At 42.9% G+C, this 16328-nt stretch overlaps 2 protein-coding genes across 4 annotated transcripts; both read right to left on the bottom strand.

Annotated features, from left to right (window-relative positions):
• Nucleotides 1-1488: 1488 nt before the first annotated feature.
• oma1 (OMA1 zinc metallopeptidase) lies at nt 1489-9399 on the bottom strand. Its single transcript, XM_028404866.1, has 8 exons — nt 8651-9399; nt 7508-7736; nt 7165-7338; nt 6944-7051; nt 5717-5845; nt 5501-5575; nt 4745-4894; nt 1489-2889 (listed from the first exon to the last, which is right to left on the bottom strand). Exons 1-8 carry the CDS (start codon nt 9016-9018, stop codon nt 2551-2553), a joined length of 1572 nt encoding a protein of 523 aa, XP_028260667.1. The 5' UTR covers nt 9019-9399; the 3' UTR covers nt 1489-2550.
• Nucleotides 9400-9673: 274 nt separating this feature from the next.
• On the bottom strand, nt 9674-16180 carry mysm1 (Myb-like, SWIRM and MPN domains 1). Of its 3 annotated transcripts, XM_028404719.1 has the most exons (20): nt 16095-16180; nt 14722-14794; nt 14582-14652; nt 13851-13925; nt 13702-13780; nt 13501-13599; nt 12869-13403; nt 12560-12788; nt 12350-12480; nt 12141-12244; nt 11980-12057; nt 11812-11894; nt 11678-11732; nt 11472-11522; nt 11206-11280; nt 10936-11124; nt 10717-10849; nt 10444-10549; nt 10310-10367; nt 9674-10208 (listed from the first exon to the last, which is right to left on the bottom strand). In XM_028404719.1, exons 1-20 carry the CDS (start codon nt 16148-16150, stop codon nt 9909-9911), a joined length of 2580 nt encoding a protein of 859 aa, XP_028260520.1. In that variant the 5' UTR covers nt 16151-16180; the 3' UTR covers nt 9674-9908. The 3 variants fall into 3 exon arrangements, with proteins under 3 accessions (XP_028260520.1, XP_028260522.1, XP_028260521.1); XM_028404721.1 differs by lacking the exon at nt 16095-16180 and having other exon boundaries at nt 13851-13911; nt 14527-14652; nt 14722-14791; XM_028404720.1 differs by lacking the exon at nt 16095-16180 and having other exon boundaries at nt 13851-13911; nt 13977-14652; nt 14722-14791.
• Nucleotides 16181-16328: the final 148 nt, after the last annotated feature.

Here is a 16328-nt window from a genome sequence, read left to right on the forward strand (position 1 = left end):
GCACAGCGGAAGGACACGGCAACTTTTACCAGAAATGCACACATACATACACACACACACTTTTCCCCTCGCCATATTCCCTCTGCACATCACATCACAGCCAGCTGCCGTGCATGTGTCTGTGTCTGGGCGGATCCAAGAAATGGAACTGTGCATGAGCCATTTCGAGTTACACTCCACAGGGAGGTCAGGGGGCAGCCAGACTGCATTCTGGGACATCATTCAGCCACCTACACAGCAGATGTGTCGGTTGCTCCTTCACTGCCCTGACTCTCTCTGGGAGTGTTTTTGTTGTGGAAACAGCATCTTGAGTTTGCCATCTATCAGGCATTCAGCTTTCTCTGGTGTGGGTGTGCTGCCTTTACTGCTCCTTCTTCTACTTTTTAACGGCTCTGCGCTCGTCAATACCTCAAAATACCTGTGAGCAGTTTGTCGAAGGTCTCAAAAGCTGTCTGAAGTCCCTGGTGGGAGGAAGAATATACAAACACAAACAACTGAGACTTGAGGTGGATTTACAGACATAAAGTAGACATTTGATTTCTAACTTTCATTCTGAAACAAATTCTGTCCGCCCAAGGCTATGTGTGAGAACGCAAAGACAGCACACGGACTAGGACATCCAGCATGATAAAACATGAAAACACCTGATTCACATGTAAATCACACCAAAAAAGATTCTCCCTTTCACACTCTTGAAATAAAATCTTCTCTTCTCCTGTCAATCCCCAACATTTCTTAGTCTGTTTTCTATTTCTGTCCTTTCAATCCATCTGACTGCTGTCTCTTTGTTTTCCTTGATTAAGCCCTCTGCCGCAGTATTGTTTAGACTCCAGCAGTAGGCTACAATTACTCAGCGCAGTGTGTGTATTGTATCACACTCATTACAATTACCTCTAGGTGGGTGTGTGTCATCTGTTGCCTGCTCATGTTCCAATTTCTCTGTGAGTGGCGAGGAAGCCGCATCCAGCTGCTTGAGTGTGCATGCAGCAATGTGACCAGGAAATAGGAAGTCTCTATTATAATGACTGGGAGCTGTGCGTCCAAAAATATCCTGGAAAAAAAAGGTAACAACAACAACAGGACTATAACCAGGAAGAGGAACATTGGAGTTTTAATTCACTCTTGTCTCCAGCAGCAGATAGTTAAAAACAAGTCTCAGAGCTGTTTAACACACAGAGTCATCTTGTATTCAAGAAGCTAGAACTTGGCAAAGATTACAAATGATCTACGACGCGGATGACTGATGGGAATTCTAGTAGCTTTCATTTGATTATGACTGGCTTGGGGTAACGATGTCTATTGCAATCTAAGCAGCTGTGAGGACCCAGCAAGGATATTCCCCTGGAGCCCTGGCATCAATAGGTAACTGGCAATACTCACATGAACACTTGAGAAGAAAATAATCTTTCACTCAATGTCTAATTGGTTGGCGTGACGATGAAAAGGTTGTAATGTGCAATATAAAATGTCACACAGACGGATGATTTCACAAAACAACAAAGTTTTTTTTTTTATTTCTCACTTGCTGCTCGCACATAACACAGTTCTACTGTATTATTGATATGCAAAACCAGTATGCCATCAGTTTGTATTGGCATTGTTTGGACCAAAACAATCATTGATCACTTATTTCAGTGCAATAAAAACAAAGCCTCAGCAGGTGCAAGATCCTTGACTGGTGCTTTATAAGCTGACATAAGCTCTGTACCTAAAAAGCATGACACAAATAAAATAATTTATCCCAAATGAAAACCCTGTTGTGGCAATTTGATTTCACAGTCTAACCAAGTGCATTGTTTTATTTCAGCACACACACATGAAAGATTACCCAGATCTGAACCGTAACTGGCCTCCCCTATTCACTGTGCTCCCGCAGGCGATGGCTGTAAATACAAATGTTTTCTCAGTCAACTTGCCTTGTTAAGTAAGATTTGATAAAATCCCATGAAAGATTCCTCAAGTCTTGACAGCTGATATTGGCATTCTTGTGCAGAAGTCTGCGTTTTAAAACCTGTAAACAACCCAGCATAAATTTACACCATTAGGTCCCTCTGGCTAGAAAATGCATGAAGTGTTGTGTGTGTGTGTGTGTGTGGCATGAAAATGCAGTAGTCATAATGAGAATGTAGATGTCCTCTGCCTGCCATGGACACAGCCTCCAACATGCACACGTAAGTGCTTACTCTCGTCTGTTGCCTTGTGTCAATGAATAATGCACATATTAATCTTACAACGTATGGAAGCTTTTCTAATTAATTCAGTATTTCAACTTTCAAGGTTATCTAATTAATGTAGCATCTTCTTAGTCACGAGGCATGGATAACACTATTTTTGCAGGGTTTTACCTCCTATTTTCTCCTTATTGTGGCGGCACCTTGACCAACCAGCAGTGTCTGCATTGGTGAGCAGGGACTTTACTCTTACCTTTTTACTACCTGTGCACCCAGGGGCTGTAAAATGTAATAGGCAAAAAGGAAAAAGGCTTTCAGCAGCAGCAAATACTGTCAGTCACATTTGCTGAAGGACATTTGTGAGGATTTAACACTCCTGTCAACTCTGCAGTGCATGCTGGGATCCTTCCCCTGCAGCAGCAGCAGTGACTGGTGCTGCTACAGCTGCTTCTGAAGCTACATCTGGGACCGGGCCTTTACTCGACTGATCCACATTTGAAGTAGGAGGAAGTACAGTCTGGGCAAGCAATGCTGCAGGCAGCCCTGTGGGGAGAGAGGTAGTGCTGTAGGACAGGTGAGGCTTGTGTGCTCTCTCTGGCCCTGTTCCTCCCTGGTTTTTGGTGTTTTCCAGTAACACATGGACACTCTTGGAGAAGACAACCCGAGGGTCAGTAGCAGGTAGAGCTGGGCACATACAACTTTCCCTCAGCTCCAGTGCCTGGAGAGAGACGATGAAGGACAGACACAAAGATACCACAAATGTATCAATGCAGATATTCTTATATAGTGCAGCTACACTACAAAATCCAAACAAATGTAGTGCAGAGTTTAATGCATCTGAACACATTATCACCTGCAGAGGCAAGAAAGCACTTTGATTTCATGCAATGTCACATTTCATAGCTATACATTTCATTTCAACCTGTCTTTTCCCGACAGCAATGATGTAACCAGCAGCTCAGCTTTCGTCCAATCACAGACCAGTGTTTAGAATGTAGTGACAGCTATGAGTCAGGTTGGAGATTGCAACCAACTCCCTCACCCCTCCGTGTCCACGCATGTAGGATAACCTACAGAAGCTTTTAAGGCAGACCTTTATTTGACAGCAATATAGGTATTCGTAGTCACACAGCCACGTCTGTGTGAAAGGGAGAGTGAGCGTGGTGAAGTTGGACTCTATGTGAGGAAACCCGGTCACCATTCTAAGCTCACACAATTTGTAGTTACAGGTGATAATAGACACATAATAAATGTGTGAAGGCTATATTTCACATTTATGCTAACAACACAGAACCTTTAAGTTACCAACATTAACACTACATTAGTACTACATTTAACCAGTTAGCCAGAAACAACAGGGTAATTCTCAATCAGCCATCAGAAGCTGATAGTATGATAGCAGCATGTCTTTACTGAGATTTACCTCTAGATCTAAGTGGTGGCTTAAAATATAACTATAAACATAACAGCAGGCTACTTCTCTATAGGTTGATTAGACAAAGCTAGTAGAACTAACCACAGCCCCTTCACCAACAGTCCAAAACATTTCCCCTGTCTGTCTTTCTCCCTCTATCACACACATGCTCATTAATCTTACAATCACCTACAAGACTGAGCACATACATGCACTTGGATTCCCACTCAACAGGCTCTCGCTCTCATGCTGCCAATGGACTTAATGCGCTTTGCTTAAGGATGATGAGTGCACTAGTGGAGGTGGAGTGCACCCAGAGGAGTTGGGTTAAGTAGCTTGAGGCTGTCACCCTTCACAAGGTTAAAAACATCACATTGTGCTTCACTTTCACCTGACTGAGTTCAGCTGTTAACTGGCTCATCTGTGCACCTACGCTGGCTATGTATTAAGAGATAACAGAAGAAGAGGGTTTTCTCAGCACGCACACACACACGCACACGCAACAGGGCAATTAATCCCCAAACAACAGTCTTCATCACCTCACTGCCTGTGGCTTGACAACCATTGCTACTAGAGGTCAATCCACCACACAGTGACGTGATGCACGGGCACATACATGGGACACACGTTCTCAGCGACACAGGCACCTGATGGACAATTAGTGGTTTCCCCATCTGTTCATTTTTTGTGCTTGGAGCATCTGACAGTGTACCAACAGTCCAATTAAGAGGCAAGGTTAACTTCACTGCTACAATACATTATAAATCTCTCTCCCATCAGTTACAAATATTTAAGGAGTTTTGAATTGAAGCTGCACTTTAATCTACTTGTTGATTCCTCATTCCCACTGCTTATCGAGCTAGTGAGAAGTGTGTGAGTTGCTGATGTGGGACTGGTTTGTTTCAGGCCCTGGTGCAGCAAAATGTTTTTCCTGTCTTCGCTGCATCTTTCCCTTTCGTCCCCAAGTCTCTCCTTCCTCTCTGCCCTCCTCTACGTGTCTGCAGGTGGATATACATCTCTCCAGACGCATCATTAGTTCCATTAAGACTCCTTCCAACAGTTTCAAAAGCTTCACTGTTACTCCTAAACAACAAACAGGTGGAGGGCTGTCTCACACTTTGGAGGTCCATGAATATGGACTGTGTGTTTGTGTATATACCTGTGGAATAAGACGGTCCAGCTGAGTAAACCTGTTCCTGTGTGATGGGTGTGTGGACAGCCACTCGGGGAAAGAGGACTCTCCTGTCAGTTGGTCTCTGATTTCCATTTGCTGCCAGAATACGGGGCCTGCTCGTACATCTGCACACGCCTGGAAGGGACACAGACAGACACACACACCCACATGAAGGCATACACACACTTCATGAACTCAGACACACCAACACAACTTCTGTCTTGTCTTGTACTGAGCTGAAAATCTATACTGACAATTTGCCAGAGTTAAGTTTGGTAACAGTGCCCCCTAATGCTCTGTAGACAGATTACAAGGTTTGGGAGCAACAGTTACATTAGAGTATAACAACTGTAAAATTACATTCTGATGAGACTATAGAGAGCAAACTTTTAAATGAGTTCTGAATTGAATCCCAAAAAGGACCAAAATGGGCAAAAGTAAAGCAAAAGACATGAAAATAGAGAGGCTTTTTTCCCACATTACAGTCAAGATGCACTGCAGTATCCTCAAGCTTGGTTTCCTTTTTGATTTTTTTAGTCTACAGGCCAAGCTGAAAAACCCTTAATGATGTGATCAAGGCTGTGTCAACCTGTGTCAAAGTTTCTTTTGGATAAAAAGTAAAACATCAAACCTTTAGTTCAACACAGACATACAATCACCTGAATGACAATTCTCACAGGTAAAACCCCAAAGTGTCTCTAATTTCAGTCCTTTCAGGTAATTACAGAGTGATCACGATACCTTTGCAGCCAACTGCAATCCCACTTCGTCTGCCTCAGCTTCCAGTTTTCGACTGTAGGGACGGCTGAACATCAGCTAAGACACAAAGAAATAAGTTGCAAGTATGTGTGTAAGAGATTCCTGCACACTTTTCTTACATAGTCTTTTTTCATATTGAATCCAACATGGCTTTAATGGTCTCCATATATGCTGAGATGATGAAAAGTAATGTCTCACCTCTGTAAGCTTACCCTGTACCCACTGCCCCAGCAGCGCCAAGCTGTCTCGAGGACACATGGCCCAGATGGCTGTCAGCAGTACGAGAGACAGGAGGTCCACAACATGAGACAGACTGGCCTGTTCTGCCTGAGGTCGGGTGGGGTGGGGGAGAGAGAACGATATGGGATGAAGGAGAAGGTGACAGAGGACACAAAGTGTCAGGACTGGTGTACAAACGCAGAATGGACTAGGGACAGAAAAATAGAAGTTAAAAAGTTTTTGGGAGGTGAATAAGCAGCTGGAACATATTGATTGTTCCCATCTATTTTACTGGAACATTTACGCTGTAACAGATTTAGAGGTTTTAACAGCCAATCCAATAGAGCACACCTACTGGGTAATACCAAGCACATCGATGCTCATTCCCTTCATCTAATTAAAATCTCCTTCAAGCATTTCCTCAGAGGACGTTTAAAGTCTTGAAATACCCACAACTTCATTAGACACTTTTTGTAAAAGAAGAAGAATGGGCTTCTAAAGTGGGAGAAAAACAGCCATCTGTGGAGAATTAATACAGTGCGACAGTGCCCGAGGTTGACAGGACTTTGGTCATCATAGCGCAGGCAGGCTTAGTGAGTGTTTGGAGGTGATTGTCAGTGAGTCTTTTATCAGTGGATGATGCAACAACACTGCAACTGATGTCAGCCAATGTTTTTCTATTGAGATACAGTGGGGGTGAATAGTCAGAAGATTTTCATGTATAATTGCAGTATATATGACACCTATAAGCAGGGCCACAAGTATTTTTTACAGACTTGTGTAGGAGAGACTTGGAAGACATCCAGCTGTAACTTCTTCTCTGTGTGCCAGAGGCTTGTACATGGCGAAGGTTTGATCTATTTGCACTTCAAGTGTTTTCAGTGACTCATCGTCATGCACAACAAGGTCTGCTTCTGATCAGCTAAGCCTCTAAAATGTCAGCATACAGCACAGGTCTTTGTACAGCACACCACTTCAATGTCAGAAACTAAACCGGCAGACTTTTTTATATTAAATGACATATATAAACACACAGTTTAAACATTTTGAAGTGCATGAGGCAATTCTGTGATACATATTTTCAGATAATTACTGATATACTGTGTGAGTCGCAATGACAAGATCCAAAAATATATTATAAGTTTAACAGAAGTAGAGGGTAAAATCAATGCAACAGCAATCATAGCCTGAAGCCTATGTACTCACGGAGTGCCCCAATAAGGCATGAGCCATCTCATGTCCCAGGACAACAGTAAGCTGGTGAACATCTGCCACAGTGTCCAGCATCCCCGTAAACATAAACACTTTTCCGTTCTACACAAAAAAATAATAAATTATTAAAATAAAGTCTTTACAGGTGTTCAAAAAGTACACAATGCTTAAAGTCAATGAATTTCTATTGTTTTGCCTGTTTACTTTTTACTCACTGGCAGGACAAAGGCATTGACGTTGGGACTTTGCACCACATGGACACTCCAGGTGACATCAGACACTTGCGGGATGTCCTTGTTCCTTTGTGCCAGGTGCTGCACCACCCGCTCCACCACCTGGTGACGAGGGTCAGTGACTGGAACCAACAGCTCTGCAAACTCCTCCATGTACTGAGACACAATGACAATTTGATTTGCCTTTTAATACATTCTCATATTCTCCATTATTCCACTCTGAGCTTTTTTGTTATCACTGTTTTAATAGCAGACTCACTAAATCTTGTAAACAAAAATATCTGCAGTCATCTAATCATCATGATGTTTGCCTCCCTTCTCTCACCGCCTCTGATGTCAGAGCTGCCAGCTCCATGTAGTTCTCTCTGCTGAACACCAGGAGGCGGGTCCGTCCTGTCACTGGGGACTCATCCAGGTGGGTTAGGAGAAGAAGGGCTACAATCACCATAGCAACACCTGCCCCTGCTGTCAGATGCCATCGGCGCTGCCAAGCCCATTCTCGAAGGAGCTGCCGGCGGTTGTCTGGTAAAGCCACCCACCACTTTCTTAAACTCCTGAGTACACAGAAAAAAATCCAGACTGTAGCTCACACAACCTCATGCATCCATCAATCATCTGAACCCGCTTTGTCCTGCACAACCTCATACAGTACATCCAAAAATACTCTCTTCATTTATGAAGAACAGAGGGAAGCACACATTTTGCAAATAAGTAAAACAGTGGGTAGAGAGCTCACTTTGGCAGATGTTAAATGTTGGGGTTGGGAAAGTAAAGTATATATATATATATTGTGGTGTGGCAATTTGTGTATTCATTTGTTTTGTGTGGACACAAATTCACTGCTATCTGCCTAAAACATACATGAAAAATCATCACAACCACCAAAAATGCTCAAGTAATTCAGCCTAAGGGCTCAAACGGCATGCTCAAATATTTAATAAAACAATTGGAAAATGAGTTGGTATGACTAAGAAAAACAATTCCTACCAACCCAAAATAAACCCAATTAGATTATGAGGTGTCCCTGAGGGCATTTGTTATGGAGGCCAATGTTTGCCAAATGATGCTATGATAGTCACTTCATTTCAGTGATTCATTTGAAACTGTTAATTAAAAGCAGGTAATTAAAAACACAGAAGCTATTTAGACAGTTATTTATTTGTTCTTGTTTAAATAATACAATAACTATAGTTGTTGATAAAACAATTAGAAATGTGTTCTTTATTTAATTAAACAGCATGTACCATGTAATACTGTGCCAAAAAGCAACAGGAGCATTTTACAATATATATGCATTTAAACATAAAATGACTGTTTAGAATTTGTCTGCTTTCCTATTGGCCCAGCTTACTCTTTAAATTGGTTGTTGTACATTTTATTATTTTTTTAATTGCTTAAATAAGTGTGGAGTCTGAGTTTCCTGAATATTAACAAAACATTTAAGGCATGAGTCATAATAACACCGTACCTGCCCAGAATTATCGCCATAATCTTCTGCAGAGGTTTGAGTACCATCCATATGAGAGGACCAGGCAGGGCCCTCAGGCGGGCTGAGGTGTGGAAGTGATGAACCGGACCGAGCGGCAGTGGTAAGGTGATCCTGGAACGGATCTGGACCGTCCGTCCATTGCTGCAGAATAACAAAGGTGGTCCAGTCGGTGTGGTGGTTCTCAGGTGGACAGAGTTTGTTGATGTGGGACAGCTGATGTGAGACAATACGCGTCCGGGCTTCTTCACAGGATGACCAGCTGGTGTGGAGATCTGGAGGTTTCGTGTCAGATGTGAAGAAATTCGGAAGCGACTACCCCTTAAAATACTACCGCAAAGTAAAGCCATCGTTCTTTACGGATAACACAACTCTTCAGTCACGCACATACAGAATAATATCAGAATAATATCTGACAGGGCACGAAATGCTCGTCATCAGTGTGACATTATGGTACTAGGACAGTAACGACGCTTTTTAAAAAGTTCTACTTTAGCTAACTTCATATCGAGCTGTTCTCAGCTGTCAATGTCACTGCTAATAGTGCACGCTAGCTACAAGTAACCTTGTTTACCTCCGTCCCGCAGCGGAGCACTGAAATGTTTGCAGCGGCCCAAAGTTCGTTTTACAAAACCACTGCACTCCTGAATTTAAGCATTTTATTCGCTTTCAACGCGATACTTCTGCAACGAACCCAACAGAACTTTGCTTGTTTGCCCCATAGTTTGACGTTCCCTCCTCTCAAATAAACCCCCCTGGAAACAAGTCCCTCGCAAAGGTTCCGGGCACACATACAGCTTAAAGTTGCATGTACCGGTAACAAAAATGATACAGCTCAGGACAGACTCAACTGATTGCAAGGTAAGTTATATCAAGAGTTTGGTTGCTGGGCAACCAAACTAATTACATTAAATATACACTTGTTTTTAACAAGAAGGAGCAGACAAAGCCTTTTGCAACACTATAACATGCACTGATGCAAAAAAAACAAACTCAAATGCAAAATATGAAAATACATTTTTATTTTCTTGTTTAAAGGAGAACTTTAACCCTAACTCCATACAAAACATCACCTGTCTTTAACAGACACATACAAACACACACACACTCTGACTGGCTGGTTGATGGATTGAAACATTAACATTTTTTAAAACTAATTGAATAAGTTGGCAATACTGAAAAAAGTTACTCCGTGTTAAATAATGTACTATAGCACAAGTATAATTGACTAGTTGGTTCTTCACAGTAAATAGTCATGTTCTGTTGACAATACAGAGCCTAGATTTAACACTGCAATGCTGTTTTTTTCAGAATCTTCTTGTCCTTCTGGAGGTCTCTCCTCACTGATGTGCTGTTCAAAATTGAGGACAACTGAGTCCACTGGCTTAGTTTTGATGTTTAAAGATTCTCCCTCTTCCAGGTCTGAAGATTGCTGCTTGGAAATAAAGTCTGAATGGAAAAGGGTCTGGATCTGGGTAAGGAAGTGGTCTCCCTCTTCACCTGGCAGGGGTTCCAAGTACTTTGCCAGAGATGCCAGCATCTAAATGGAGAAGGTCAAATAAAGAGGCAGAATACAACAATAAAAACAGGTGCAACAAATCCATAAGCAACCAATTGGCAGGAGAGATGGGTCAGATGTACCTTCTCTAAACAGGTGAGATGGGAGTCTCTTCGGAACAGTCTGTCCATCCGCACACTCCTGACAAATAAAACAAAAACAAAGCTTTGATCAGCATCAGACCACATGTTTCAGAATGGCCACTAGTCTTACTCACCCTGGTGTTTGAGCATATTTATGGACAATCCACTGAGCCCTCCTCATTGTCTGTTCCCAGTCTGGGATGTCTTGTGATGACAGGAAGTCGAATCTGTAGGGCAGCTCTGGGGAGGAACAGACGGAGACACTCAGCCAGAGGATAAACTGTGTTATTGTGTACACAAATCACTGACCTACATTGTCAGCTTGATTTCAAAGCTTCTTGATCTTAACTGTTTTGATGTTTTGAATCATGTCTTTGAGTGTGTGTGTGTGTGTGTGTCAGACATACTCTGGGGGCCTGAGGGCTCCTGGCTCTCTTTTACCAATAAGCAGGTCGTTTGGGAGTGCGGGGAGGGATTGGCTGGGTCATACGGGCTCACAATCATTCCAATAAATGGAGCTCCGCCACGTGAAAAGTAACTCTGAAAACAATCCGGAGAAAGAAAATCAAATCTTATGTTCACATGTGCTAAAACCCACGTGAGCTCACCGATTGGTTCAGTTTTACCTGGAACTGGTCTTGTGTGTTTATGTCCCGTACTGAAGGGTTCGGGTGAAAGGAGGGATGTGAATGGTACCAGCCCACAACACTGAAACCCAGGGATGATAACACATCACAGGCCTGTGTCTGGGACACGGGGTCCATCTCACACTGCATACCTGTGCTCACACTGTTACATGGCTCTGCAACACAGATCTAAATGCAGAATGACTTGTCACTACATGCAGGTTTTAGAACATCTTGTAAGTGACGTCACGTCAGTCCAACATCTCCTACCCTCAGTACTTTTGCTTCCTCATTAAAAGTTCCACCAAGCAGACCAATGACTTCACCTCGGGACACGTGGGCATGCTGAATGCAGGATGAAAATGTATGCAATCAAGTTTGTTAGAAACATTAAAATGAAGGAGGCTTTTAGTTTAAAAAGAAGCATGACAGTTAAATTGCACTGCATTATATGACAGCAAGACCAGGAATGAATCCCTGATACATTTCTCACTGATTGCAGTAAGTGCTTTTCGCATGTGATTGTATGTATGTACCATGTCCATAATGAGAAGAGTCTCTGCACACACGATGACCTGAAATGGTTCCTGGGGAAAAACAGTGTGAGATTTAATAGACTTGATAAGATGATGAAAAAGATTCTGTTTTTCTTTTTTTTAAATGTGATTGGGTGTTGAGAATTCAATGCAGCATGACAGACAGCATTATTAGTATCTGGCTGATAAGAGAAATGATCACTGACCTGGACATTCTCTTCAAAGGACCTGCACAGAATAAGCTGGAAGGGATCAACAGACCTAAGAAACAGAGAGAAATTACAATGAGTATTCATGTGTGTGTAATTTGGTTCATGTCTCAATAGTCTATTGTGCTCACTCTCTGTATCTGGACATCTTAGAGGTTTTTGGCTGCTTCTTCATCTCCTCTCTCCGAAGAGCTAGTTCCCCAGCACTGAGATGCTGATAAACACATCAACAACACACAATCAGTAAAATATTCTTGTGAATTCATTGATTTACAGTGTTTATGTGTGGGTGTCTAAACCTCATATGTCTGTCCCTCCAAGTCTTTAGCGTCACACCAGTTTCCCCATATGTCCCGCACACGCCGCTTTCTGGTCCGCTACAGCCAAAAAAGCAGTTATGTCAACTCTGTAGTTTAAATAGTGTAGCTGTGTACAAGTGTATGTGTTTGTGTGTCCTTACCATGCTTTGCAACCTTTGGGCAAGCTGATAGGCCTCAAGCACATCTTTTCCTTCCTTATGCTTAGAACGATCAACCATCCTAGGGCGATTATACACTGCTTGCTCTGTAGGAAGAAGGTCAGGGCTCCAACATCAACAGAAAACCAGGAAGCAATATTCACAGATAAAAGCAACACAACTTAGTGCCGTTATAGACCCAGTGAGTTTACCACAATTGAAATTAATGGCCCCAATGAGTTCCAGGTATGTGTGTATTCTCCCTATGCAATTGACATCTCCACAGTTCTTCAGACCAGGGCGGACTGATGTCTTGTTCAGATACTTGGGCTTGCTCTTCAGCCTACAAGACAAAAGACTGCTTTAACACATCATGCAATGCTGAAAATAGTTACTAAATGTGTGTACTGGTACTTTTGTACCATTGGTCCAGGATGTAGTTTCTTATCTTCAGATATCTTTCAGGGGTTTTGGATGGTCGTCCCTCAAAGAACTCAGGAATGGCTTGTTTCTCGTCCTCAGTGATGGTCTCCATGTCCATCTCTATCTCTTGTTCTGGGACCTTGAGCTCCTCCTCTTCTTCATCATCGTCGTCACCCTCCTCATCCTGGTCATTGTCTGGCCTTTCACTTGGGCTGTTATCAGCAGCATCTAGGAAAAAAATATGTTAGCAAAGGAATGTGGAAAAACACAGGTGTGATCCTGAACTAGATTTACAAAAAGTAAATTACCTTTTTCATTGGGATAGGTTTCTTCATGTTGACCCGTCTGTGCTGCGACCTCACACTGGGAGCTCTGGTCCTTATTTGTGTCATCCTGGTTTTGTGTCTGGAGGCTTTCTGGAAATGAAGATATTGTCCTGTTGATGTCACCATCTAGCGCAGCATCACCAGGGCAAGCAAGGGAAGATGAGAGTTGAGGACTTAGTGCAGGAAGAGAGCTGTGGCTGGGTTGGTCCTTCATCTGGCAATTGCTCTCTGTTTCACTTAAGTCTTCCTGTTCTTCTGTAAACTGATCTGCTTGCATCTCAGTTTCCACTTCTTGTCCACAGACCTCAGTTTTGAGTACAGCCTGTGGTTTACCTTCTGCCTCTTCATCATCACTCAGATCATCAGTGATGTCTACATCCTCATCCTCATCGTCAGACAGCTTCTCTATGCGGACAGCATTGGCCAGAGTCGATGCATGACTAGATGTGGGCTGAGGAGGTTGTGGGTGCAGCAAAGGGCCTGCAGAGGGCGCTGGGGCTTTGGATTCAGATTTAGCCTTAAAAGAAAAGAAAAATGTATTTTTTTCCCAAGCCTTTATATGTCACTTTGAAAGCAGGATAACACAGGTAAGAACCAGTAAAACACAGTCTTACCTTATGTTTGAAATACTGTCTGGCATAACTCTTGACTTGAAGAACAGTACGACTTTCCATCAGCTTTGCAATCTTTGTCCATCTTCGACCAAACTGAGCCTACAGAAAAAACCCACACCTCAGGCACCTGACTGTGTAGACAATTAACTCACAATAAGCTAAATCTGTTACAGACCTACAAACAGCAGAGGAAAGGCTTACCAGTCCTTTCTCAAACAGTTCTTTCTCCTGTTTGGACCAGCGAGAAGATGAACTGGAAGCTGAGTTCTTAACTGGAGACCTGAATACCAGCAAGATGAAGAGTCAGTGTAGTATGCTCATGTTAAATTTTATAAGAAAAACCAACTTACTTCTTTACTTTGGGCTTTTTGTTAGCCTCACTTTGCCAGATGTGGTCAGGAATCTCCTTTCCTGTCAAATAATATCTTAGTAAAGTTCAGAAGAACTGCAGATTAAAATTGCCATATCTTTCTAACCTGCAGTCTGCAATGGAGCTGGAACAACTAGTGATCTGCAACTATTGTAACAACTGAAGGTGGAGTAAGCCATTCTAATACAGTATTTAGATGAATACCTTCTTGCAGTTCACATGTGGTACATTTAGTGTGTGCTCTAAAAATAAGTCACATTCCTAGTGACGTAAATCGACAAATAACAGGAGCTGGAGAGCTGTATCACTGTCTGGAGATAGTGTGAAAGCTTGGGAAGAATGCCTTGTGCTTTGATAAGTTGCAGCTTGTAGCTTGTAGAGTGCCATTCCTCTTAGTATTCATGTCAGATACTGCGCCTCTTTAGGTGCTGAGCAACACATATTGCGTCTATTTCAAAGGGATGGTTTGCCAAATCCACTCTACACAGTTCAAGCAATTTTGAGTGTTTACTTTGAGTTAAGTGTGCACATAGTTGGTGGGATTAGCTCTTAAATAACACGTAAAGCTAAGTGAGACGTAGTTAAGACAGATAAAAAAAATCCAGATCTGACACATCCTCAGATAAACCACAAATAATGGAATGAATGAAAGTAACCTTAATGCAGCTCCTGTGCATCTGTCCACTGTGTTTAATGTCAGTAAAAGGATACTGTTCCTCTAGCAGCATCTTCTCTATCACTTCTCTGTTCTCCGGGCTGATGGAGCTGTCCAGCTCCCAGGGCTGTGCAAACGAGAGAAACACAGTCAACACAAACAACCACAGCCACAAACATACAGGACAAACTCGTACCAGTATCCAGGCGCTGCTCTTCTCCGCTGACTGTACGAACTGCTCCGGAACTACACCTCCTCCCGCCATGTCACTGGACAAACAAGAAAATAAACAGTGACTGGGACTGTCAACGACAGACACATACACGCACAAACACACTTGACAACAACACAGCTTTCTACAGCTGTTATTCTGCACTGTGTGGGGCTGAAAACGACACACAGTCCTCGCACCGCAACGCAAGACACCAGCAGACACTATGGACATAAGATGTTGATGAAGATTCTCAGTCATCCAGGTCATCATACGTAGAGAAGATTGAAGCAAGGCGTCTGGACTTGTAGAGTTTTCTAGAAGACGTTTCGCTGCTCATCCAAGCAGCTTCATCAGTTCTAACTGTTTGGTGGGGAAACATGGTTTATATGTGGTTACAGACCTATGTGGGTGGGTCTGGGTAAAAAACTTAAAAAGCTTAAAAACAATAGCACTAAATGTTTCCATACTTACCTGTGATATTCTGGCTGACTGGCTAATGACTATGAAACTGCCGGAGGTGGACTGGTTGACAGCCCTTTGTTCTGATGTCTGAGGCCACCACCTCTGTTAAGGGAAGGTTTTTCCAGCTTAACATAGATGGTTTCCTTGACTCCTCTTTCAAACCACCTTTCCTCCCTGTCTAAAATGTGAACATTGTTGTCCTCAAAGGAGTGTCCTTTGTCTTTGAGGTGGAGGTGAACAGCTGAGTCTTGTCCTGAGGAGGTGGCTCTCCTGTGCTGAGCCATTCTTCTGTGGAGTGGTTGTTTAGTTTCTCCAATGTACAGATCAGAGCATTCCTCACTGCACTGGACTGCATATATCACATTGCTGTGTTTCTCCCTGGGAATCTTGTCCTTCGGGTGAACCAGTCTTTGTCTCAGTGTTGTCATAGGTTTGAAGTGGACCGGGATGTCATGGTTGTTGAAGATCCTGCGGAGTTTCTCTGATACTCCTGACACATATGGAATATGTGAGTGAGTTTGGTGAGTGCCCACCACCAGTGGGCACTCACCAAACGTGTCCACTTCAAACCTATGACAACAGTCCACCTCCGGCAGTTTCATAGTCGTTAGCCAGTCGTCAGACACACCTGGCCCAGTCAGCCAGAACCTCACAGGTAAGTATGGAAACATTTAGTGCTATTGTTTTTAAGCTTTTTAAGTTTTTTACCCAGACCCACCCACTGAGGTCTGTAACCACATATAAACCATGTTTCCCCACCAAACAGTTAGAACTGCTGAAGCTGCTTGGATGAGCAGCGAAACGTCTTCTAGAAAACTCTACAAGTCCAGACGCCTTGCTTCAATCTTCTCTACTATGGACATAAGTTACGCAGAATAAGTTAGCCTCCTTACCTCACTTTACTATCAAAGTCGTCTCCCTCGATGTCAATATCCACCTCATCCTCCATGTTGCTGAACAAACGTAAACAGCGCAGAGGAGAGAGGGACAGCTGAAGAAGTCGCTGCACTACGTTACTCACAGCGACACCTGGCGGCCGGATGTACGCTTTTACTGGCGTTTTACTGTTTTCAAGGCTTCATGGCAGCTGGTGTGGCTTTAGCGCCTCCTTCTGGACTGTATTATTA

This window comes from Parambassis ranga, chromosome 4, assembly GCF_900634625.1.
Source record: "Parambassis ranga chromosome 4, fParRan2.1, whole genome shotgun sequence".
Lineage (NCBI taxonomy): Eukaryota > Metazoa > Chordata > Actinopteri > Ambassidae > Parambassis > Parambassis ranga.